The sequence below is a fragment of the Hemicordylus capensis genome, chromosome 1 (assembly GCF_027244095.1).
Source record: "Hemicordylus capensis ecotype Gifberg chromosome 1, rHemCap1.1.pri, whole genome shotgun sequence".
NCBI classification, from domain to species: Eukaryota; Metazoa; Chordata; class Lepidosauria; order Squamata; family Cordylidae; genus Hemicordylus; species Hemicordylus capensis.
Window position 1 is genome coordinate 232,511,721 of NC_069657.1, and position 25,683 is coordinate 232,537,403.

The 25,683-nt window shown below is 46.0% G+C and overlaps 1 protein-coding gene across 7 annotated transcripts in view; it reads right to left on the reverse strand.

Annotated features, from left to right (window-relative positions):
* Positions 1 to 25,683, reverse strand: part of HDAC4 (histone deacetylase 4) — a 321,662-nt gene that overhangs the window by 259,038 nt on the left and 36,941 nt on the right. For 4 of the 7 annotated variants that reach the window (XM_053283223.1, XM_053283224.1, XM_053283219.1 and 1 more), the window contains exon 2: positions 5,359 to 5,606. The exons of 1 other annotated variant lie outside the window; for it this stretch is intronic. In XM_053283223.1, the coding sequence (XP_053139198.1) occupies positions 5,359 to 5,380 (22 nt within the window). In that variant the 5' untranslated portion in view covers positions 5,381 to 5,606. Of the gene's footprint in view, positions 1 to 5,358; positions 5,607 to 12,577; positions 12,702 to 13,320; positions 13,334 to 25,683 lie in introns of those variants that run through there. 2 more of the 7 variants (XM_053283220.1, XM_053283222.1) reach the window with 2 other exon arrangements.

The window sequence follows — 25,683 nt, forward strand, 5'->3', positions numbered from 1 at the left end:
GGTGGTCTCTGGGTCATCTAGGAGAGTCCATATTATTCTTGTGTTGAAAGAGCTACACTGCCTGCTGATACATTTCCGGACAAAATACAAGGTGCTGGTTATCCTCTCTAATAAAACACTTGGTGTCCGTCCGTGGACAGACACCAAGCGTGTGTCCGTGCCTCCCTGGCCTGATCTGCGCATGCACGGAGCACATGCGCAGGACCGCCGAGGCAGAACGGAGACAGACAAAAGCCAGCCATGTTTTTGACTCTGTCCGGCGGCGGCGGGACCAGATCACCCGCAGGCAGCGAGGACAGATGCGGCTTTGGCAGCCGCTTCAAGACAAAGGCGGCGGCGGGACCCAAACACCCGTTGGCAGCATTCCCAAAATGAACAGCGGAGCAGCCAAGCAGCCGCCACGAAGCCAGAGAAGAGACGGCAGGGGGAAATGGCCGAGGCGGCGGCAGAGCCGCCGCCTCGGCAAGAGGAGACGCAGACCAGCTGGGGAGACAGAGGCCGGGACTGGGGGCCGAGCGGAGACCGTAAAAAGCACTTTTTTAAAAAAAAACAACCGCCGCCGCCGTTGCCGCCGACCTCCCACCCTCCCTCCCAACTTCCAAACCCACCTTACCCCGGCCCGTGACAGTTGGGCGAGAAAACTCCATAACTTAAGAGGAAGAGAGGAGCTCGCAAACAGAGCTCCTCTCTGAGCAAAGGCTCTGCCCGAACTGACACTATGGACGCGAAGGACCCAATAGGCGTCCTTCGCGCCCAAAGCGCCAGTTCAGGAAGAGGCTTTGCAGAGACAGGAGCTCTGCTTGCGAGCTCCTCTCTCCCTCTTCAATTAAGGACTTTTCTTCGCCCAACTGACACGGGCCGGGGTAAGGTGGTCTCGGAAGTTGGGAAGGAGGGTGGGAGTTCGGCAACAACGGCGGCGGAAGATTTTTCTTTTTAAGATTCCTATGGCCTCCACTCGGCCCCCGGTCCCAGCCTCCATCTCCGCAGAGGAAGATGCGGCTGCGACAGCCGCAGGAAAGCAGAAGCAGCGGGGCCACCAAAGCGCATAGAGACACAGGGACAAGGGAGAGGGGAGGGGGGGGAAACCTCGGAGGACAACAAAGACAAAGAGCAAGTGAGAAACAAACAGAGAGAGAGACACAGACAGAGAGATTAAAAAAAAACCCACACAAACACACACACACACACACACACAAAGGGGTGGGGGGAAGGCTAGCACCCGTTATTATAACGGGCTTAAAAATACTAGTTACCAATAAAGCCCTAAACAGCTTAGGCCCTGGGTATTTACGAGAACATCTTCATCTTGAGTCCCATCACCAATTAAGATCATCTGGAGAGGTTCGATTGTGGTTGCCACCAGCTCGTCTGGCAACGAACTGGTGGGCCTTCTCTGTTGCTGCCCCTGGGCTTTGGAATGCACTCCCTGTTGAAATAGGAGCCTCCCCATCTCTGGCAACTTTAAAAAAGGCACTGAAAACGTATTTATTCACCCAGGCTTTTAATTAGATTTATAGTTTTAATACTTTTAATGTTGGGTTTTAACTGATTTTAATGTTTAAATGATTTTAATTATAAACTGCCCAGAGATGCAAGTTTTGGGCAGTATATTATTGTTGTTGTTGTACATTTTATATCCCGCTCTTCCCCCAAGGAGCCCAGAGCGGCAAGTTAAATAAATAAATACATAAATATAGGCAGGTCTCTAAGAGACATGAACCATCATACAACCTTTATCATAAAATGTGTTTTAAAGTTATAGATTCTTCAAGCTAGAAAGAACTAAAGAATTATGTTCATTTATATTGATTTCTGTGACAATTACACTACACACTTTTTCCTGAACATTCATGGTGCTGTTCATATTTTTCATCTATTAATACTGACCAGTTACACTGGCACAGAAGAGCAACTATATCCAATTTTTGAACCTACAACTATCCCATCACATGGACGCTGTCTCTCTTAAAAGCAAGAATCATTTTATATATACAACTCTCAGCATGGTGCCTGCTTCACATGAACAGCCCACCACAAGGTGCCATCTTCACAACTTTGCACAACAACCACCTGCATGTGTGAATTGGCAATGTATTAGACCACAGATTATTTTTCAGCAATCCGAGGCACTGATAACAATGTCACAGGGTAGATACAGGGTGTCACTCCTGGACTTTTAGTGAGCAATTACAGTGAGGGAAATAAGTATTTGATCCCCTGATGATTTTGTCCGTTTGCCCTCTGACACAGAAATGACCAGGCTATAATTGGAATGGTAGGTTTATTGTAGCTGTGAGAGACAGAGAGACAACCCAGTGCCCAAAAGTCAGCGATGGATTTGCATTGTAGTGAGGGAAATAAGTATTCGATCCCCTATCAACCAGCAAGATTTCAGGTTCCCAGGTGTCTTTTCACTATATGCAGGTAACGAGCTGAGATGAGGAACACCCTCTGTAAGGGAGTGCTCCTAATCCCAGCTTGTTACAGTACCTGTATAAAAGACACCTGTCCATAGAAGCAAGCAATCACTCAGCTTCCAAACTCACCACCATGCCCAAGACCAAAGAGCTGTCGAAGGATGTCAGGGACAAGGTTGTAGACCTGCACAAGGCTGGACTGGGCTACAAGACTATCGCCAAGCAGCTTGATGAGAAGGTGACTACAGTTGGCACGATAACTCTCAAATGGAAGAAACACAAAATAACTGTCAATCTCCCTCGGTCTGGGGCTCCATGAAAGATCTCACCTCGTGGAGTTGCAATGATCATGAGAACGGTGACAAAGCAGCCCAGAACTACACGGGGGGAACTTGTCAATGATCTCAGGGCAGCTGGAACCATAGTCACCAAGAAAACAATTGGTAACACACTACGCCGTGAAGGACTGAAATCTTGCAGTGCCCGCAAGGTCCCCCTGCTCAAGGCAGCACATGTACAGGCCCGTCTGCAGTTTGCCAATGCACATCTGAATGATCCAGAGGAGAACTGGGCGAAAGTGTTGTGGTCACATGAGACCAAAATCGAGCTCTTTGGCATCAATTCAACTCGCCGTGTGTGGAGGAGGAGGAATGCTGCCTCTGAGCCCAAGAACACCATCCCCACCATCAAACATGGAGGTGGGCACATTATGCTTTGGGGGTGTTTTTCTGCTAAGGGGACAGGACACCTTCACCGCATCGAAGGGACGATGGATGGGACCATGTACCGTCAGATCTTGGGTGAGCACCTCCTTCCCTCAGCCAGGGCATTGAGAATGGGTCGTGGATGGGTATTCCAGCATGACAATGACCCAAAACACACAGCCAAGGCAACAAAGGAGTGGCTCAAGAAGAAGCACATGAAGGTCCTGGAGTGGCCCAGCCAGTCTCCAGACCTTAATCCCATAGAAAATCTGTGGAGGGAGCTGAAGGTTCGGGTTGCCAAACATCAGCCTCGAAACCTTTCTGACTTGGAGAGGATCTGCAAAGAGGAGTGGGACAACATGCCTCCTGGGTTGTGTGCAAACCTGGTGGCCAACTACAAGAAACATCTGACCACTGTGATTGCCAACAAGGGTTTTGCCACCAAGTACTAAGACATCTTTTGTGAAGGGATCGAATACTTATTTCCCTCACTACAATGCAAATCCATCACTGACTTTTGGGCACTGGGCTTTTGAGGGTTTGTTTGTTGTTGTTCTGTCTCTCACAGCTACAATAGACCTACCATTCCAATTATAGCCTGGTCATTTCTGTGTCAGAGGGCAAACGGACAAAATCAGCAGGGGATCAAATACTTATTTCCCTCACTGTATGTCACAAAAACTTGAAATTCAGAGTTTGAATTCCAGTTCACTGAAATGAGCATGGGTCCCCTTGAACAAAGCCTGGAGAGCCTATTTATAAGATTTACCTATACCCTGCTTTTCTCAGGGACTCAGAAGCAGCTTAGAATTAAAAAAAATAAATACAGAATTTCCAATGCAATTGACACTTGGAAATTTCATACTTTTCTGTTGGTACTCTATTTAGTGTATTCTTTTTGGAACACAACTGACTACTACATTTACCTTTTTTAAATGCCTCCAAAGATTTTCAGCTTTGCCAATGTCATCTGCATGTCATAGGGCATTACTTTTAAGATGAAGTTCTAGTTTATGGTTGGGAGCTGAGCAGAGCTAGCTCAGTTCTTGAGCCAGTCCAATCTCCTACCTAGTCACTAATCTGCAGCTAAAAAGAATTGGCCCCCAGATCCATTCTTCTCAGCAGCTGCAAAAAGGGGAGGCACTGTGGAGGAAACAATGTCTCACATTCTCGCCCCAGAACCACTACTGTTCCAAATGCTGCTGCTACTCCTCAAGGGCCTTGGCACCATCAACCCTGTCCTCAGGAGTAAGCTGCCAAGGACAGACCTACTGGTTGGTTTCTGTCCTAAGGAGCAGAGCTTCCACCAAGGCAGAGATGGAATTTTAAGTTGACTGAGGGTCAATAAAATATGACAGTTAAAAGTGTCATTTGAGAGATTGAAACTGGCACAGGATTCAAGGAGAAAAACATGATGAGAAAGTCCCAACATGGAGAACAGCTGAGAGAGTATTCTACATGGTCATTTACCAGGCACCCAGCCCAACACCAGACAGTTAGAAGGAAATGGGATACAAGCTAAACAAGTGAAACTATTGGGTCATATATCACGCAAGGCAACGCAGATGGTTGGAGCACCACCCACTTTGCTGTATCTGTGTAAACACTATGAAAAATGTTGCGGAAGTGATTCTCTTCTTTCCAGGCAGCTTCTTAGACTTCTGTTTACTTGATAGCTTTATAAATCCCTATAAAACACCCACCTCTCTCCTCCAAAGATCCCAGAAAAATGTGGGCAGCTCTGGTCATTTTCTTACAACAAAAACCTTGCCTATTCCCTTGCCCCTTCCCTTCAGCCTTCACTTCTACCCCCAAGACACTCAACAATTTCACACACTTGCATGTATTTTCTGCTACAGTACTACCTTGTAGCAGTTCTCTATTCCAATCTATTTTATTCTATTATTCTAACAGGGAATTATGGCCCTGGTTGTTGCTCCATGTGTATGCCCACTGCATGCCAGAAACTGAAAACAAACCAGACACAGCAAGGTCATATAATTTGCTCTGAACTGTACATTTTGGGTGGCATCCAGAACAGAAGCTGTACATACAGAATGCTTCTGCTTGGGCTGCAGAAGGAAAGGGGAATTGCCGAAAATCTCCCCGCCACTCCATTGAACAAGCTGAAGCGCACACATGTTTTTCTGGACATCTTTAACTTCACATTACAGAGGATTTTTTTTTTTTGTTTAACAATATAGTTACTTCTACAACTAATGGGATTTTGGACTTACCTGGATGGCTTTGAGAACTCATTGCTAGCAGAATCTAAACTTGTTTAACCAAGTACGAGAAAGAGGCTGGCTTGCGTACAGGGTACAGCCCTGAAGAGCTTCAGTACTCCAAGTGAACATAGGAAGTACATCCAGGAGACAGATTCATAGCCACCAGCAACTCTCAATCAGAAAGACATTCTAAGTGATAAAGCAATGTAATCCAGCCGGTTGGTAGATTATCTTCAAGTTTTTTTCAAAATGAAAGTCTGTAAACAGAAACAAAGCTTATTGTATTTCTTAAAGAAACAGTTCATACTAATATACATTAGTTATGCAACATTCCAAGATAGGAGATCATTAGATTCTCATTACTTTGATCCACTACCAATTCTCTTTTCCTGCCTACTCATAGATCACCCACCCTGGATGTGTCAGGCTCTGACCACTTCAAAAATAGCAAATTGTACTTCAGTCACTAGTGTCAGTTGGTAGTCAATTCTATGACCCCACAGGTGGCTCTCTCCCCCAAATCATGCTGGGATCATAGCGCTCCAAGTCCAGCACTGTACAGGAAAACTGCCTTTGGGAAGGTCTGCCAGCACTTCCATCTCCAGTGCCAAACTGCTACTCCTACCTCCTCACTCGGTCAACAGCAAATAAAAATCTTCATTGTGCCTAGAACAGCTGCTTCAACTCCTCTACAGTAGAGCCATTTTGAATAAGATGGGGCTATTCTAGATAAGGATGCACCTGAACAAGCTTGAAGATAATGATGGAGTGAGGAGACTACAGAAATACAAGTTATTTGAGCAAGAAGTCCCTTCTTCCCTCTCAATAAAAATGATCACCCAGTCCCTTGTCCAACATATGAAGTTTACACATAAGAGCCAGACGTTGATTTCAATTCCTTGGTTATGCAGGGTTTCTAGTAAAGTGTATCCTTTTCTAGTCTATGGGGAACCATAGGTATGGGAAACCATACCTTTTCTAGTCTATTCAGACAGGAACCAAGAGATACAGTAAGTATTGTCAATGCACTTCCTACACTCAAAAGGTTCTTGTATCTCAGAGAGGTAGAGCAACCTATATACATGGTCTCTTCCAGATAGTGTTGTGAGAACATCATCAATCAGGGTACCCAGCACTTATGACTGCTTCCCATTATATGTCTTTGTCCTCTTATAGTAAAAATGTCTACTCGTCTCTAAAAACCAGAATAAAGTTCTAGAGTACTGTCTCACCATATTCACTGAACCAGATTACCCTTGTAAGGAAGGATCGGGAAAATGTGTTTCTGTGCAACAGCATGTGAAAAGGAATTATTTGGAAGAGGTGACACATTTTGCACCACAGAGCTACATAAAGCCAAATGCCTTTGTTAATGTGAAAACAGCAGGATATTACAGGATAGCCAATTCAAATCTTCCACAATATTTGCTTTAGCTCACTCAAAAATGTTTTTTAACAAAAGGAGATATACAGGCAACCCTCTCTCTCTCTCTCTCTCTCTCTCAATGATTCCTACCAAAGAATACATTCAGCACTGATACTAAAGCAAGGATCCAATTCTAGGTAAATCCATTTAATATTAGAGATTTATCAGAGCAAACACATAAACCAAACTTCAAAAACCAAAAGACAGGAGTACAGTACATCCAGAAACTCAATAGCCCTTATGCCCTTATCTTGATCAAGTTTCAGTGCCTTGCAAGAGACCATAAACTCCTCAAACTCAACATCAGTGCAAATTCTGCAAGAAACCTGGGCTCCAGTCCCACAGAAGGACCATGGAGGCCTTCTAGTCCAACCCACTCATCAGTGCAGGAATCTGCTACAGCATTCCTAACAGATGGCTATCCAGCCTCTGAAAACTTCTAGTGAAGGAGGGTTCACCACTCTGCAAGGCAGACTGTTCAACTGTCAAACAGCTCTTACAGCTAGGAAATCTCATCTTTATTTATTTACTGCTGTATATTCAATTTTCCCTGGTACTTTAAGTTGTTCATTTCAAGAGAACTACAATAAGGGTTGCAATTACAATTTGATTTCTATAGTGTTTAGAAAAAGGCATACTTTACTATTTGCCGAAGCAATTTCTCAACTCTCTATTTTTAAAAGAAGTCTTTTGCAATTCTCTGGGGTTCTTTTCAACATAATGCAGATGCCTCATAAAATACTTGCATCATTCTTTCCTTTCTGTTGCTTCCCCTTATGATTTTGAACAATTCAGAACTGAAAATAGAGCATCCACATTTACCAATATTTACACTGAATAGTTGCATGTCACACCCCGTTGCTTTTAATTTAAACTTGTTTAGAACTGCCTAGCATCTTATCCTTTCAACTATCAACTAAAAATGCTCACCTTTCAGAGTGTTACTTTTGCTATGAGCTGCTATGAGCTATTAAATTTTAAAATTTAATATGTTAATATGTTAAACCAAATAAGATTCTCAGATCATCACATAACCTCTTTCCTCCTCAAGGCTTGCATAAATATATTAGTATTTAAATTTAAAATTAATTTATGGTTGCATTTTGGTGTTTCACATCTACTCAGGTGCCTTCAGGCAGAGAGATGCCTCAAACATTACAAATAATTCCATGCAGCATTTTCTCAAGGCAGACACTTTCAAAAGTTCCCATATTTTCCTTTATAATGCAATAATCCAAAAACCTTTGGTTTAAGATGCTAAAGATGCGTTCAATTTTCACTCATGCTTCAAGAAATGTAGAAATTGCAAGTTAATGTGCCCATCTTAACTTCCATGCCATAGAAGCTGTAAACATTATTGTATAGTCATTGTATAGTATACAACATTGTTGTATATATAATGCTGTTTTAGAAATGATGCTCCATGCATCCACATTTTATTCATGACTAGATACAAATATGATGAATATTTATAAACCCCCTTTCAACAAAAGTTCTCAAAGTGGTTTGTTTGATTGATTGATTGATTGATTGACTGACTAAGTGCCGTCAAGTCGGTGTCGATTCTTAGCGACCATACAGATTCTCTCCAGAATGGTCTGTCTTCAGCTTGGCCGTTAAGGTCTCTCAGTGGTGCATTCATTGCTGTTGTAATTGAGTCCATCTATCTTGCCGCCAGTCGTCGTCTTCTTCTCTTCAACTTTTCCCAGCGTTATGGACTTTTCAAGGGATCTGGGTGCTCGCATAATGCATTGATGTTTCTTCCTCCAACTTTAAAACCACGCTCATCTTCTTCCAATCCAGCTTCTCTCAGTATATGTTCAGCATATAAATTGAATAAAGAGAGAGAAAGTATACAGCCTTGTCTTACTCCTTTGCTGATCTGGAGCCAGTCTGTTTCACCATGTTCTGTCTCGATGTGGCTTCCTGCCCTGTGTATAGGTTTCTCATGAGAACAATGAGATGTTCTGGGATGCCCATTTTCCTAAGGATATTCCACAACCTGACATGGTTGATGCAATCAAAGGCTTTTCTGTAGTCAATAAAGCACATATTGACTTCTTTCTGGTATTCTTGAGCAACTATTGAGCAGAAGAACTGTGCCTTGTATAGATGCATCAACAGAAATCTATCAGGTGTATCTGCAGAAAGTTATTGTGGTTGGATTGGAAACCTCTTTAATTTCTGGCTAGATGTTTACTATACAGTTGGCATTTGGGGAAGCACTGTGCCTTGTAGAAATGCAACAGGCAGGCATAGCTAGCAAGTGATTAGAGTAAGATGCACCTGTTGAATCTATGCCTGGTAAGATACCTCTCCAGTCCAAAATCCAGCTGAAAGACAAGGGTGAAATGTGGCTGCATGGAGCCTCATTTGTAAAGTCAGCAAAATATACAGTGAGGGAAATAAGTATTTGATCCCCTTTTGATTTTGTCCGTTTGCCCTCTGACACAGAAATGACCAGGCTATAATTGGAATGGTAGGTTTATTGTAGCTGTGAGAGACAGAACAACAACAAACAAACCGTCAAAAGCCCAGTGCCCAAAAGTCAGCGATGGATTTGCATTGTAGTGAGGGAAATAAGTATTCAATCCCTTCACAAAAGATGTCTTAGTACTTGGTGGCAAAACCCTTGTTGGCAATCACAGAGGTCAGACGTTTCTTGTAGTTGGCCACCAGGTTTGCACACAACCCAGGAGGCATGTTGTCCCACTCCTCTTTGCAGATCCTCTCCAAGTCAGAAAGGTTTCGAGGCTGATGTTTGGCAACCTGAACCTTCAGCTCCCTCCACAGATTTTCTATGGGATTAAGGTCTGGAGACTGGCTGGGCCACTCCAGGACCTTCATGTGCTTCTTCTTGAGCCACTCCTTTGTTGCCTTGGCTGTGTGTTTTGGGTCATTGTCATGCTGGAATACCCATCCACGACCCATTCTCAATGCCCTGGCTGAGGGAAGGAGGTGCTCACCCAAGATCTGACGGTACATGGTCCCATCCATCGTCCCTTCGATGCGGTGAAGGTGTCCTGTCCCCTTAGCAGAAAAACACCCCCAAAGCATAATGTGCCCACCTCCATGTTTGATGGTGGGGATGGTGTTCTTGGGCTCAGAGGCAGCATTCCTCCTCCTCCACACACGGCGAGTTGAATTGATGCCAAAGAGCTCGATTTTGGTCTCATGTGACCACAACACTTTCGCCCAGTTCTCCTCTGGATCATTCAGATGTGCATTGGCAAACTGCAGACGGGCCTGTACATGTGCTGCCTTGAGCAGGGGGACCTTGCGGGCACTGCAAGATTTCAGTCCTTCACGGCGTAGTGTGTTACCAATTGTTTTCTTGGTGACTATGGTTCCAGCTGCCCTGAGATCATTGACAAGTTCCCCCCGTGTAGTTCTGGGCTGCTTTGTCACCGTTCTCATGATCATTGCAACTCCACGAGGTGAGATCTTTCATGGAGCCCCAGACCGAGGGAGATTGACAGTTATTTTGTGTTTCTTCCATTTGAGAGTTATCGTGCCAACTGTAGTCACCTTCTCATCAAGCTGCTTGGCGATAGTCTTGTAGCCCAGTCCAGCCTTGTGCAGGTCTACAACCTTGTCCCTGACATCCTTCGACAGCTCTTTGGTCTTGGGCATGGTGGTGAGTTTGGAAGCTGAGTGATTGCTTGCTTCTATGGACAGGTGTCTTTTATACAGGTACTGTAACAAGCTGGGATTAGGAGCACTCCCTTACAGAGGGTGTTCCTCATCTCAGCTCGTTACCTGCATATAGTGAAAAGACACCTGGGAACCTGAAATCTTGCTGGTTGATAGGGGATCGAATACTTATTTCCCTCACTACAATGCAAATCCATCGCTGACTTTGGGGCACTGGGCTTTTGAGGGTTTGTTTGTTGTTATTCTGTCTCTCACAGCTACAGTAAACCTACCATTCCAATTATAGCCTGGTCATTTCTGTGTCAGAGGGCAAATGGACAAAATCATCAGGGGATCAAATACTTATTTCCCTCACTGTAAGAGATGTTACAAAGACTTTACAGCCTATATGGTACAGAAGTTAAGATGAGCACTTTAATTTGTAATTTCTATTGTTTTTAGAGCACAAATGCAAATTGAAAGTATCTTTAACTTCAACCAAATATCTTAAACCAAATATTTTTGGATTGCTGAATTTGCAGGCTTTGCGAAAAGGAAAATCTGATTGGGCACTGTGAGAAAAGGAAGTGGCTCTTATCCATGCTGGCCAAGTGAAGTCTTCAAATTCCCAAGTAGTTTATCTCTGATGTATAAAGTTCAGGTTCAAAGGCAGACTGTCACCACTGATTATACCCGTGCAAAGCCTCCCCATCACAACACATTCCCTCCAAAACCCATCTGACACCTCACCCCACCTCGCATGCCCTTGCATGGCCCCTTGCCAACATATCCATGGACGGAGAAAAGAAAAGCTGATCAAAGAAGAGGGGAGGCAATGTTTGTTTGATTCTAGGAGTGTCAGAATGCTTAGGGAGTGTCCTTATCAAGCAGCTACACTCAGAATCAGGAAGTCACTCTCCAGAAAGTGGCAGGACTCGCCCCTCCCAACTTTGCCTTCAGAACCCTCAGTGAAGTCATGGTGAAGGACAATGAGAATTTCCCAAAGAGAGACTAGCTATTCTCCATACTTTTTCACACAGCGCATAATTAATCTATGGAATTCTTTGCCATGGGATGTGGTGATGGCCACCAGCTTGGATGGCTTTAAAAGGGGCTTAGACAGATTCATGGTAGACAGGTCTATTAATGGCTACTAGTCTGGTTGCTGTGGGCCATCTCCAGCCTCAGAGGCACGATGCCTCTCAATACCAGTTGCAGAAGATCAACAGCAGGAGAGAGGGCATGCACATAGCAATAGCAATAGCAATAGCACTTACATTTATATACCGCTCTATAGCCGAAGCTCTCTAAGCGGTTTACAATGATTTAGCATATTGCCCCCAACATTCTGGGTACTCATTTTACCGACCTCGGAAGGATGGAAGGCTGAGTCAACCTTGAGCCCCTGGTCAGGATCGAACTTGTAACCTTCTGGTTACAGGGCGGCAGTTTTTTACCACTGCGCCACCAGGGGCTCATAACTTTTGCCTGTGGGCTCCCCAGAGGCATCTGGTGGGCCACTGTGTGAAACAGGATGCTGGACTAAATAGGCCTTGTGCCTGATCCAGCAGGGCTGTTCTTATGTTTCTTCAAAGTTTTTTTTTATATTGGAGATCGATAAGTCAAATATTTCAGCTCAACTATTTGGCTACTGAAAAAACTTTAAGATAAAGTGTGGGAAATAACTTTTAAAAACTATATAAATAGGTCAAACAGACAAATCAGAGAACAATCTACTTAGGACATCAGGAAAATGTGCACTGTAAAATTGAGGGGGGTTCTAATTTGCATGAGAACATTTTCCAATTCAATTTTTTCTGGAAAACACAGATCTCTACATTAGCTACCTTACTGAAAAGGAAATCTTCAACCAAACAAGTACTGAGATAATTCATTACATTATAAAGGGAACATGAATTAGAATTAAAAATTAGTCCCATCTATTTTTCAAGTATAGTTACTCAGGAGGAGATTTAATTACCATAGCTATTTATACATCTTGTCTACAACTACTGTTCCATTTTACTTTACTCTTAACGTTAACATTGTGGTGAGAATAATTCCATGTTTATAATGCATCCTAAAAGCATTTGGAATGTTGATGAACATTCTGTGCCATCACACTAGCAAAGTGAATTGGAATCACATGCTTCACCACCGAGTACTCACTCTCTACTGGAGTACTGAGAGAGCAGGTTTCAATAAACCCACTTGCTTCCCTCACTTGTGGCGAGTGCCCCTTCCCTGACGAGAAGCAAATGTATCGCTCACTCTCCTATTCCTCTCCAGTTCTCTGTGGAGGAAAAGCAAGGTAGTTTGTTAATTCACAATATTTGTTTGCCCTCACTTCCTGCTACCCCACCCCCATGAGGTAGTTCACTTTTGTTTATATTTTACAGACTGCGAAACAAGACATTGCACTTTCCGCTGAGTGAGGAACTTAATTTTAAAAAACACAAAAGAATCCATTTTAGAACTGGGCCTTGAATCCTAGTCTCTCAAACCCAAACTCAACTATAACTCACACAAGTTTTCAGCTATATCATACAGTTTAAACATGATAGTAATCAACTCTGGGGCTATGCAAGAAACAAGATGCAGGACAGGAGGATGCAGGTGAGGAGTAGCAACCATGAATTGTCCCCTTTACTAAGCGGGGTCCACCCTTGTTGCTCACAATCTAAAAAGAAATACAAGATATGCAACAACAACAGTGACTTAGGAGAATGCTGTGCAGGCGAAGAACAGGACCAAATACTGTCCCCTTGCTAAATGTAAGAGGTGATTACCAATTTGAAAGATGCCTCTCTTTGCTGGGAATAATTAATAGAATTATTAGGATAATGTTCTGCTAGTCCTCACCACCACCACCACCCGACCTTTTGCATGTGAAAGGGAACATTGGTTCTTACCGTGAAGGGTTCTTTTTCCAAGCGTACGGAGATCATCCTCCAACCTCCCTTTTGTAGCGAAGGTGTTAGAGAGGGTTGTATGTGCCCAGCTTGAGAGGGTCTTAGAGGAAACTGGCTATCTTAATTCTTATCAGTCGGGTTTCAGGCCTCGGCATAGCACAGAGACAGCATTGCTTGCTCTGGTAGATGACCTTCTTCGGGACCTTGATGAGGGTAGTGTCCCTCTCTTGGTCCTTTTAGATCTCTCAGCGGCCTTTCACACTATCGATCATGCTATCCTCCTTGACCACCTGCGTGGGTTGGGTATCGGGGGCAATGTCTTACAGTGGTTCCGTTCTTACCTCAGCAGGCGTATCCAGTCGGTATGCATTGAGGACAGGTGATCTGACCCATGGCCACTCCTTTATGGAGTTTCCCAAGGTTCAGTTCTTGCCCCTGTCCTCTTTAACATCTATATGGAGCCACTGGGTCAGGTCATTTCCCAGTTTGGGGTGAGATTTCATCAATACGCTGATGATACTCAGCTGTATATTGCCATCCCAGACCATTCTGGAGATTGGCCAACTGCTGGATGTGAACCTTGTTTTAGATGGGGTGGTGCTGCCCCCGAAGAAGCTTGTACGTGATTTGAGGGTCCTTTTGGACTTGCACCTCCTGCTTGAACAGCAGGTGGAGGCTGCAGCCAGAAGTGCCTTTGCCCAGCTCCATCTGATTTGTCAATTACGCCCTAACCTTGATCGGCAAGCACTAATGACAGTGACCCATGCCCTTGTTATCTCCCACCTAAATTATTGTAACGCCCTCTATTTAGCGTTACCTTTGAGGATGATCGGAAAGCTACAACGGGTCCAGAATGCAGCAGCTCATTTACTTATGGGTGCCAGAAAATATGACAAGGTAACACCTCTCCTGCAGTCATTGCACTGGTTGCCTATTCGCTACCGAGTTCAATTTAAAGTCCTGGTTTTGACCTTCAAAGCCTTGCGGGGTTTGGCACCTGTTTACCTACAGACCTACCTCTCCCGTCCAGTTACATCCCGTCCAGTCAGATCTGCTCAGATGGCCCTTTTGTCGGTCCCCAATTTCCAGGAGGTTCGGGGCACTAGGACCCATGAAAGGGCCTTCTCGGTTGCTTCCCCACTTCTCTGGAATTCCCTTCCTCTGCAGATTCGTTTAGCTCCTTCTTTGTTGATTTTTAAGTCTCTATTGAAGACTTTTCTCTTTCACCAGGCTTTTACCTTGTAGTTTACTTAATCCCCCCCCCCCCCGTTAGTTACTTTAGTTTTATTTCGAATCTGATTTTAATGCTGTTTTGTTTTGCATGTTTTTGTACACCGCTCAGAGTCTTTGGAGTGGGCGGTATATCAAGTGTTTCAAATAAATAAATAAATAAATAAATAAATAAATAAATAAATAATCCTGTTGTGTACCCAACTTGCTCAGGACATTTGAACTTGAAGCTAGTTTCTGGGCACCAGGAAGCACCAAAGCCCAGTTCCGGGACTAATGCAAAGAATAACTCAACATGAAGAAAGAGAGAAGGCCTAGGAAGGCAACATGGTTATAAGAGAAACAAACCTGATAGGAGTATTTATTTATTTATTCTATTTCTATAGTAGACAGTAGAAGTCTAAAAGACAACAGTAGCAGTCTAAAAAAAGGGAATCCCACCAACTGAACTCTTTGGTGTGCCTAAGGTAGATGCTGAGGGCCCTATGTACACCCAGAGTATGCTGCACTTTCTCCTTAGAGTGAGACGGGGACATGCAAAAGGACAGAAGGATTACATCCTGTAACCTATGAAATGCAGAGTTGACTCTGGGTAAAAAAGTAGGGTCCAGCTTGAGAACGACCGAGTTCAACTGAAAGAGGCAGAGTTCCTTGCAGACTGAGACTCGCCCGAGTTCTGAGACCGCGAGTGCAAATGTAATTGCAACAAAAAAGGACCTCGTAAGACAAAAGATTAAGAGGAGCGGACTGAAGGGGCTCAAAGAGAGCCTGAGTCAGGGCACTGAATACTTTGTTCAGATTCCATGAGGGAAAGCAGTGAACCGTAGGTGGGGTGAAGTTGGATGCCATTTTAAGGAAACTGTGAATGTGAGAGTGTAGGACTGATAAACTGGAGGCAGAGAGATCCAACACCGAAGCTAGGACAGAGGTCTGACACTTGAGAGTAATGGGACAGAGGTGCACTGCAGATCTAGGCCAGATTGGAGGAAAGCGAGCTCTGGGATGTTGAGATGTTTTCTTCAAGCTGGAAAGCAGACCAAATTGCCTGGTAAATTCTGTCAATGGAAGGGTGATGCGAGGCCAAGATGGTGTTTTGCACCACCAGTGCAGAGGAGGGCTGCAGGGTAGCCCTTGCTGGCTAGGGATGAGCGTTCAAGCTCCTAGTGCAAAGTTAGACCACTCCGGGTCTGGATGAAGAAGAGGACCCTGAGAGAGTAAGTCCTTCCAGAGTGGGGAGTGCCATGGGAGGTCAAACTGAGAGAGCCACCAGGACAGAGAACCAGGGTCTTCTGAGCCAATGGGAGGCAATCAGAATGAGGTCTGCCTATAAAGCCAGAATGATTGGAATCAGAATCTGAAAGCAGGAAAGCTGGACTAAGGGGAGCCTTGGGCTGCACCAGTGGAGGTAAAGCAGGCCCAGGTGGGGAGCCTTTCACTAAGCCGCACTGCAGGCTGCTTTGAGTGTTTCTTCCATGGCTTGGACTGCTGATCCTGGAAGTGTTTAGCTTTTTTAACCATTCTCATCTGAGAAGCTGGCAAAACCAAAAGCCCGAATGAGGAGCAACATGCGGCAACAGACCACGATGGAGAAGCAAAACAGCACAATTTAGGCTTGGCAGGAACAGCCTCAACAGGCAGCCTGCCTCTCCCCTCTGACTGGGAACCCTCGGAAAGGGATCCTGTAAGCTTCTCCATAAGGTAAGCTGCTCCTCCAAAAACCCCTAGTTAAAACAAAAGCCAAACAGCAAGGTTCAATGGGCCAGCATAAAAATGTTTAGTGTTTGTGAAAGAAAATAAAAGTAGTTCCCCTCCCGCCCTTGCGCGAGCTAAGCTCAAATTTGCTCTGTATAAGTGAACATCATACTAACTATGTTACTGTATTGTGTTTAATTACTTTTCTTTTTCAGCCTGTATTGAGTTATTTGCTAGTCTAAGACTGTATCAATAAAGAGTGATTGAACTTAAGTGGGGAGGGGGGAAATAGCCAAGAGAGAAACTAGCCTGAGAAAAACTGCAAAAGATCCCCAAGCACTTCCACAGACCTGTTGCTCTGAGCAAGACAGGAATGGAACTGGACTTTGGCACCTCCTGGTACCCAGAAACTAGCCTCATGGTCAAACGTCCTCGCTGCGATGAGCATGTTGGGTACACAACCCATTAGTACAGGATGATCTCCTACACTTGGGAAAAATTGTTGATTACAGGTTTAAGCTGTACAGGAAGTTGGAACTGAGTACAAGTGGCCTTCGTTATTTGCAGGGGTTCTATTCCCACCTATAACAAAACTGTGAATAAAGAAACCTTAATCCTACTGGGGGGTTAGGTTCCTAAGCACACTGAAGTGTGTTGAAAATCACAAGAAAAAGCGGGGGAACCAGAAATAAGCACAGTACCTTGCTCTCCAGCAAGGCCCCAAAACTTCCAAATGCTCCAGTTTTTGTTCCTTTTTTAGGGTTTTGGTGTTTGTCTTTTGCACAAAGCCACAAAATGGCTCAGCACTACAATGGCAGCAGGAAGTGTAAGACTCATTTCCGGCCACTCAAGAACTGCATACAGGCAAAAATAATTCTATGTTCTCCCAGCGAATAGAGCAACCGGGTCTCTATGACACAACTGTGGATACACAAAACCGCCAGTGCTGGGACCACAGGTAACAAAGACTACCTGTACAGCAAGATTCATAAATATGGAATCATTTCCCTTAATCCAATTTGCCAACAAAAACCAAGTTAAAGATGTAGTCTTCCACAGACTCAGGAAATAGAAGAGATTAAAAGAAGTTTTCAAACTGTGGTTAACTGATGGGTCACAAGCAACTTTAAGGTGGTGGGAGTCAGGTGGAAATTGTTTTATCCAAGGTGCAGGGATGGTAAGGTGCAGAATACAGTAAGGTGAAGAATACAGCCGCTCAAAGCGCCAAGAGCAGGCACAACAGGGACATCTTTGGTTGATAGACCAGAAGACTTTCCTTTTGGAAGATGAGCTCTAGTGAGTGTCTTCCAGGAGGGAACTCTCTTCTGGTCCATCAGCCAAAGTACCACCACTGCTGTGCTTGCCCTCAGCTTTGCCAATCAGGAGGAACCAGATAGTCGTTGACTCCTTGTCTCCCACCCCAACACCTTGCAGATGTTGGAGCAGCTTTGCAGGACTACTTCATGTTCCAGTTTATGTTCTGTTCTTCTTCCTGAATTTTGGATTAGTGAACAAGCTAAGTACAAAGAATTAAGTGAGAAAGCTATGCATATACTGGCTGATATCCAGACTAATGCTGTGCTTATATTAGTTTGTTCCACTAAGTCAGGAGCTTAAATCCTTTACCAGTGTTGTGCTAGCACAATGCTGTTACACTAGTGCAAGGACACGGCGAAAAGAAAAAAATTCTGTCCCAGACAAGTCCTTGCAATAGCGGATGATTTCAACAAGTTGCACAATGCACTGCACAACCGAATGCACAGCCTTGCATGTGTCCTACAGAAAGTCAGCTAGTTATGGTTGTGCAACATCATGGAGCACAACTTTGCACACCTCTAAAAATTTAAGTGTGTATAACTTATCTTATTGTGCTATTGGAGCACTAGTCTGGATGTTGGCCCCTGCCCTGCTATCCTTCTTGTGCAAGAACCACCTTTGTGAAAGTGCGACATCACTAGTGACTGTGCAACCTTGAACACAGCTATTGCATGCAACTTTGTTATGCTAGAACAAAATTAGTCTACAAGTCAACAACCGATTCCCTTCACAACATCCTACTTGTATGAATCGGGAGTTTTTGGAAGTAGCTATCAATACCTATCAAAAATAAACTTGGAGCCCGAAATTAGATTCACAGTCTCAAACATAAAACTCGGATCTGAAGACTAAAAACAAGAGCAAGCAAGCTCATCTTTCTTATTGAAAACGTAAATATGCTTTATTTGTCTCTACCTAATCAAATCAGTAGCTTTAATCATGGGATTTTATATTACACAGGCATGCAATGGAATATTCTATCATATTATATCACCTGAATGCCCCCCTTCAACATTCTATGGTTTCTCAAAGTTTTCGTTTTGCACTATATGCTAGAGCAGGGATTTTCAACATTGGGTCCTTAGATGTTATTGGACCAATTCCCATAATCCCCAGCCCCAGTGGCCTTTGGTTCGAGATTATGAGAGTCCAACAACTCCCATAAGTCCAACAACATCAGAGGACACAAGCTTGAGACACTCTGTGCCAGAGTAAGCATTTTTAGCCTACTTTCCTTAAGGAAGGGCAGGTTTCCTACCTGTAACCGTAGTTCTTCGAGTGGTCTTCTATGCATTCACACTTGGGTTATGCGCCTGCGCAGAGCCACGTTCCGGAATCTTCCAAAGCTTCACCCCTTAAAAGGAAAAAAGAGCGGGAAGACCCACTCCCCCTGTAGGATGATTCCCCTCTCTACCTCAAAGAGACAGCCGCCAACTAAAGAGCTTGGCTGCTTCGGGGAGGTAGGGTGGGAGTGTGAATGCACAGAAGACCACTCGAAGAACTACGGTTAAAGGTAGGAAACCTGCCCTTCTTCTTCATGGTCTCTGTGCATCACACTTGGGATCATAGCAAGCCAGCTTACGTGGATGGTGGGAGCAGCCTAATGAGAGACTGAGCAAAGCACTGATGCTCCAAAGCAGGCTTGATCTCTGGAACAGACATCCAACACATAGTGTCGGATGAAGGTAGATGGGTTCGCCCAGGTAGCCTCCCGGCATATTTCCGCTAATGGGATTCCTTGCCGGAAAGCCTCTGATGATGCCACTGCCCTCGTGGAATGGGCTCGGACAGGGCCCAGCAGTTGTTTCTCAGCCAGTTGGTAGGCAAGCTGAACCATCTCCGCCACTCAGGATGAAACTTGCTGTGTCGATATAGGCATACCCAGGGAAGGGTTCACAAAGCTAATAAAGAGTCTCTGTGTTTTCCAGAAGGGCCTCGTCCTCGATTCACGTAGAAGGCCAGAGCCCTCCAGGCATCCAAAGAGTGGTAAGCCCTTTCCCTATCCGAGCTAGGTTTCGGGGAAGAAGACAGGCAGTCTCAGTTCTTGCGCCAAGTGAAATTCTGACACCACCTTCGGCAGAAACATAAGGACTGGCCTCATTACTACTCTGTCTTTGTGAAAGATCAAGTAGGGCGAGTTGCAATGAAGCGCACGGAGCTCACTCACCTGCCTGGCTGAGCAGATGGCTACAAGGAATACAGTCTTCAAAGACAGGAGCTTTAAACTGCAAGTTGCCACGGGTTCAAAAGGGGGCAACATTAACCATGAGAGCACTAGCGGAAGTCCCAAGTGGGCAACAAACGGGGAGATGCCGGGAACAGATTCAACAGTCCTTTCAAAAACTTCTTAACCACCGGGTTCACAAACAGACCCAAACAACTGTGGTAGGCAGCAATGGCGGCTAAATGCACCTTGACTGAAGTCTGTGCCTGTCCAGACTCTCTTAAGGCTAGAGGTATTCCAAGATGGTTGGGACCGGGACCCATTCAGGGGTCCCAACTGCGCTGCAAAGTCACAAAACCTCTGCCATTTGGCCACACAGCAGCGTCGTGTAGACGGTTTCCGCGCTGCTTCCAGCACTCCACATACAGAGTCTGAAATTGAGGGGAGTGTCAGATCCTCCAGGCTGCCAGATGGAAGGATTCTACGTTCGGATAGATTCTGAGGCCGTCCTCCATTGTTAGTAGTTCTGGGTGCACCGGTAGGTGCACAAAGGTTCAGTTGGCCAATTGTAGGAGGAAGGTGAACCAGGGCTGCCTCGGCCACCAAGGAGCCACCAGGATCACATCCACCCTGTCTCTCTGCATTTTCTCGAGCACCCTCAGGATTAAGGGGAACGGTGGGAATGTGTAGAGAAAATCTTTCCCCCAGTGATGAAGAAAAGCATCGCCCAGAGACTGCCGGCCTATGCCACCCCTGCTGCAATACTGGGCACACTTCCTGTTGGTTTCTGAGACGAATAAATCCACTGACGGAGTCCCCCAGCAACAGAATAAGTCCTCCAACACACCCTCGTTCAGAGACCGCTCGTGAGAGTTTTCCGTTTGTCAGCTGAGGACATCCGCCAGGGTGTTCGAGGCTCCTTCTATGTGTACCTCTGTCGGCCAGATCCTTCGGTGCGCACACCGTGCCCAGATCTCCAAAGCCAGGAATAACAAGCTGAGGGAGACTGTCCCTCCTTGACAGTTCAGGTAGGAGCGGGCCGTGGTGTTGTCCGTCAAGATGAGCACAGACTGTTCCCGGACCCAGGGGCAAAAGGCCTTCAGCGCCAGGAAGATGGCCATTAATTCCAGGTAATTTATGTGCCTGCCCTTGAAATGAAGAGGCCAATGGTCGGCTACTGTCAGTTCCCCCAAGTGCGCTCCCCACCCGGACGTGGAGGCGTTGGCTGTTATTGACAACTTCGGCAGAGGGCACTGGAAAGGTGCACCCTCCTCCAAATGCGCTGTCCCAGTCCACCAGTGCACCGATTCTGCCACGTTTCGTGGGGCTCACAACTGCTTGTCTGCATGATGACGGTAGAGATTGAAGTTGTCCAAGAACCAGGCTTGTAGAGGCCTCATATGAAAGCGCGCCAGAGGCAGTATAGCTGTTGATGAGGCCATGTACCCAAGCAGCTTCTGTATTGATCTGGCCTTGTGACACCTCTTGAGGCAAAAATGCCAGGCCGCCTCTCTGATGCTCCGTGCTCTGTGTGGGGCAAGGTATGCAGTGCTCCTCCTGGAATCTAACAGCGTGCCAAGAAATTCCAAGCGTTGCGATGGTCGGAGTTTTGATTTTTTGAAGTTGACTTTTAGACCTAAGGATTGGAGCAGCTGTAGGGTGAGGTGTACGTCCTTTGTGATACCTTTGAAGGAGTTCGCCACCAGCAACCAATTGTCTATATAAGGAAAGACCATCACCCCGCGCAGTCGGAGATGCACTGCCACCACCGCCATACATTTTGTGAAGATGCGGGGTGCGGAGGCCAAACCAAATGGGAGAACCTTGTATTGATATGTGTGACTTCCCACCCGAAATCTTCGGTATTGACAGTGATAGTGCACTATGGAAAGGTGGAAATATGCACCCTTCAGGTCGATCGAGGCGAAGCATACATTTCTGGACAGGAGACGAATAATAGCCGGTATGGTGACCATGTGGAACTTCCGATATTGCACAAAGAGGTTGACTCCTCTCAGGTCCATTATGGGCCTGAGACCACCATCCCGCTTGGGGATGGTGAAATATCTAGAATAAAAATCCCTGTCCAGATCTGATTGGATCTCCTCGATGGCCCCTATCTTTAACAAGGCGTTGATCTCTTCCAGCAACGGCGGGGAAGGCCTGGTAGTCTGGACTGCCAAGAAAGGTAGTAGAGAAAGGAAATCTATACTGTAACCATTGCGAATAATGGCTAGTACCCAGGCATCGGAAGTGATGGCTGCCCAAGCGTCGTAGTGGCCGGACAACCTGGAGGTACCAAAGTCATTGCCTCTTAGAGTAAGATTGGTTTGGTTTGGGGAAACAGGACTTGTAGACCTGTGCGCCAAAGCTCTTGTGCTGTTGATACCTATTGTTGTAGTAGTTTCAAAAGGAATCAGTAGATTGGTAACCAGAGAGATAGGCTTGGGACCTATAATGGTTCTGCCGTCACCAAGGGCAACGTCTGGCTGTTGCTATATAAGAGGTGGTGGTTGAGGAGGACATGCCCATCGAGCGTACCGTGGTCCTCAGTTTCTGCACACGTTCAAGCGTATCGTTGGTTTTTTGGCAAAAGAGGGCGTCTCCTTCAAACGGGAGGTCCTCAATGCGCGATCGGGCCTCTTGCAAAAGGGAGGAGGCTCTGAGCCAGGCATGGCGTCTGAGGGAGACTGCTGTCATCATGATTCTGGAGCCCCCATCCGCACAATGGCGAGCGGAATGGACCTGTTTAGCCACCTTCGAGCCTTCCTGAAGGAAGGTTGTGGCAGCCTCTCACTGATTTCTTTGAAGGTGAGCAAGGAAGGGGGCGAGCTTCTCCAATATAAATTGTTGATATTTCACCCAGTAAGCTTGATGATTCGCCACCCGGAGCAGCAAACTGGATGCAGAGTACATTCTTTTGCCTATAGCATCCAGCTTCCTGCCCTCCCTGTCCGAAGGGGCTGTCAGAAGCCGTTGTTTGGACTTTGACTGGGTCGACTCAGCCAAGACCAAATTTGGTGTGGAATGTCTGCTGAGGTATTGTGTGTCCTGTTTCACCCTGTACATGCCTTCCAGGCGCTTGGATGTGGGGGCGATGGAGGCAGGCTTCTCCCAAGCTGCCTTGATTATTTGGGCAATGGTCGGAATCAAGGGAAGGGCTACTATCCCAGTAGTCTGTGGCTGGATCAACTCAAAGTTAGAATCCTGCGCAGTCTGAGTCTGTTTCGAAATGTCTAGTCCGAGGGAGGTCGCCATGCGCAGGACCTGTTCAGTGTAACATTTCAGCTCTGCCGAGGATGAGCCTTCTGGCTGCTCCATACCCCGGAGTTCTGTGGTACTCTCTGTTCCCTCAGCGTCTGGAGTACCTGGTGGATCCATCGGGTGCAACCCCAGGTCATCGACAGGCGTATCCACCACCAGCACCGGCACTTGCAGCAGCATCCCCGGATTTGCAGGCTCAACAGGTAGAGTTGTAAGGCCCCTAGGTGCGGTAGGAGTCGGCAACACCGGGTCCATTGGTGGCTGAGGAGGCAATGGACTCTCAATCGGCACAGTCGGGACCAAAGGTGAGCAAGGTTCTACTAGACTCTGCTTCCTTGGCTTTTTGCTTCGTTTCTTAGTACGTCTCTTAGGGCTAGAGGAGGAATCTGATCTTGAACCAGAACGAGACCGGGACCTCTTCCTATCTCCTTTCTTTTTCTCCCCAAGATAGGTCTTTAGTCCCTCTTTGTAGGGTGGACCCAGCGAATAGCCATAGTAGCCTACTGGTTCCAAGCCCATGTAAGAAGCCATCATCCAGTGAAGAGGGCATCCGTCTCTCTCAAAGTGTGGTGCAAAACCCCATCTAGAGAGCAAAGGGTCATAGAGTTGACGATAACGCCTCCCATAGTGGTGAGACTTCCGTGTTTCATCCGAAGAGGGGGAATTTGGGCACCAGGGGTTCAAACCACCTTCAGAGGACGAATCGGGTTCTGGCTGGGGTCCCAGCGGTGAGTCAGATTCCGTGGATACAGCAGACCGAGATCTGATCAGGGACAGATAAATTGGGCTGGGAGATGGAGAGCGGGGCACATATCTTTTCTTGCTTTTACACTTTTTAGGGGCAGGATCTGCATCGCTCCGCTCCTTAGGAAGCTTGTCATCAGAGGTGTTAGCAAGGAGCTTCCTTTTCTTTTTCTTCTTCTGCGCTCGCTCCCGAGGCTCCTGAACCATAATCGAGCCCGAGGTTGCTGCTATCGGGATGGTGCTGGCTTTCTTCCCTTCTGTCGGTCTCAAGGCTCCATCTTTCTCGCCATCTGTCTGAGTAGGCGGGGCTGGCCCTGGGCACGGAGGAAGCAGTTTTCCTTTTGTAAAACCCGAGGGCGTCCTCGAGGGTGCAAGCCGCACTTTCTCACTCTGCATTGTAACGGGAGATAAGCCCAGCAGAGGAGATTGCAAGACCAGTGGGGGCGGCTGCAAATTGGGCGCGACTGTATGCACCAGCACTGGGATTCGATGGCAGCTGCAGGGGCTACGTGTTGCTCAGACACAGGTTCCTGGGGAGAGGTTGCCCTTTCCAACAGAGGTCCCATTCTCGGGCTACCTCCCGCCGCTGCCGTACTAGCTTGAAGAGCTTTTTCCCACATCATTGCACCCAAACGGGAAGCTCTGTTGCGGCAGGCTTGTTTCGTGAAGCCTCTACAAATCACGCAGCTATCCACTCTATGGGCTTCCCGAAGGCACGGGAGACACTGCGCGTGGCCGTTGGAGGTGGGGATCTTCACCATACAGGCTGAGCAACACTTAAAAGTTACCTTGGGGCTGCTGCCATAAGAGGCAACGCCCCGTAGGTCACCGAAGTGGGGGGGGGGTGGACCGGAGAAATTTAAAAAGCAAAACGGAAGGCCAGAGAAATAAAGAAGTAGATAGAATAAACGGGGGCAAATTAAACAATAGTAATAGGAGATACGTTCTGAGGTGAAGGCAGAGGAAAACTCCAACATCTAGCTCTAGCGGCGGTCGACGGAAGACTGAGGTAGAGAGGGGAATCATCCTACAGGGAGAGTGGGTCTTTCCGCTCTTTTTTCCTTTTGGGGGTGAAGCTTTGGAAGATTCCGGAATGTGGCTCTGCACAGGCGCATAACCCAAGTGTGATGCACAGAGACTACGAAGAAGAAAGCAAGCTTAGGAGATTACTCAGCTCTTTGTGTGTGCATGTCCCCCTATCAACTTGGCAATGCCTTGACTGATGTGAACCAAATTTGGTACAGCTGTAGGGATACATAGGGACATCTCAATGGCGTAGTTTGTGATGCCATCCACCCCAATTCAAGATGGCAGACATCTTAACATTTGAGGCACAAGTGGGAACTGATTTTGACCAAATTAAGTACAGTTCTAGTGACACACAGGGAAACCTTGATGGTGTGGTTTGTGATGTTTGTGTCATTCAATCCAGTTCAAGATGGCCAACATGTGAATGTTTGAGATGGAAATGAGTAAACTTGTGAAGAAGATTAGAGTTAGGGTAAAGATTATATTGAAAGGAAAGTAGACACATTACTTTGTTAAGTACCACAATTTGTTAAGCTCAAAATCACGTGTCAGTTTTTTAAAGAATCACGGAGAAAATGGTTAAGTTGAAAAGAATACATGAACCCCTCAATATCACTGTCTGGTATTACACATACCCCAATTCAATTTCTTTGGAAAAGGTATCTATCAAAAGTTGTATTCTGCACAAGGTCCTTTGTGGTAAGATCCATGGATCTGTCAAAATAAATATATTTTGAATTACCACAAATTAGGAAAATAGCTCCCATTTGGTTCTATGGCAATAGCAGATTTGCACACGCTCAGTTGCTGTCAGCCAAGCCTATTCTACAGAACGTTTGTGAGGAGAAGGAAAATGGTAGGGGAAACCTCATGGCATAGCTGACTGGAGTGGAGGGAGCCAAGGTCACGAACTCTGTGTGGAC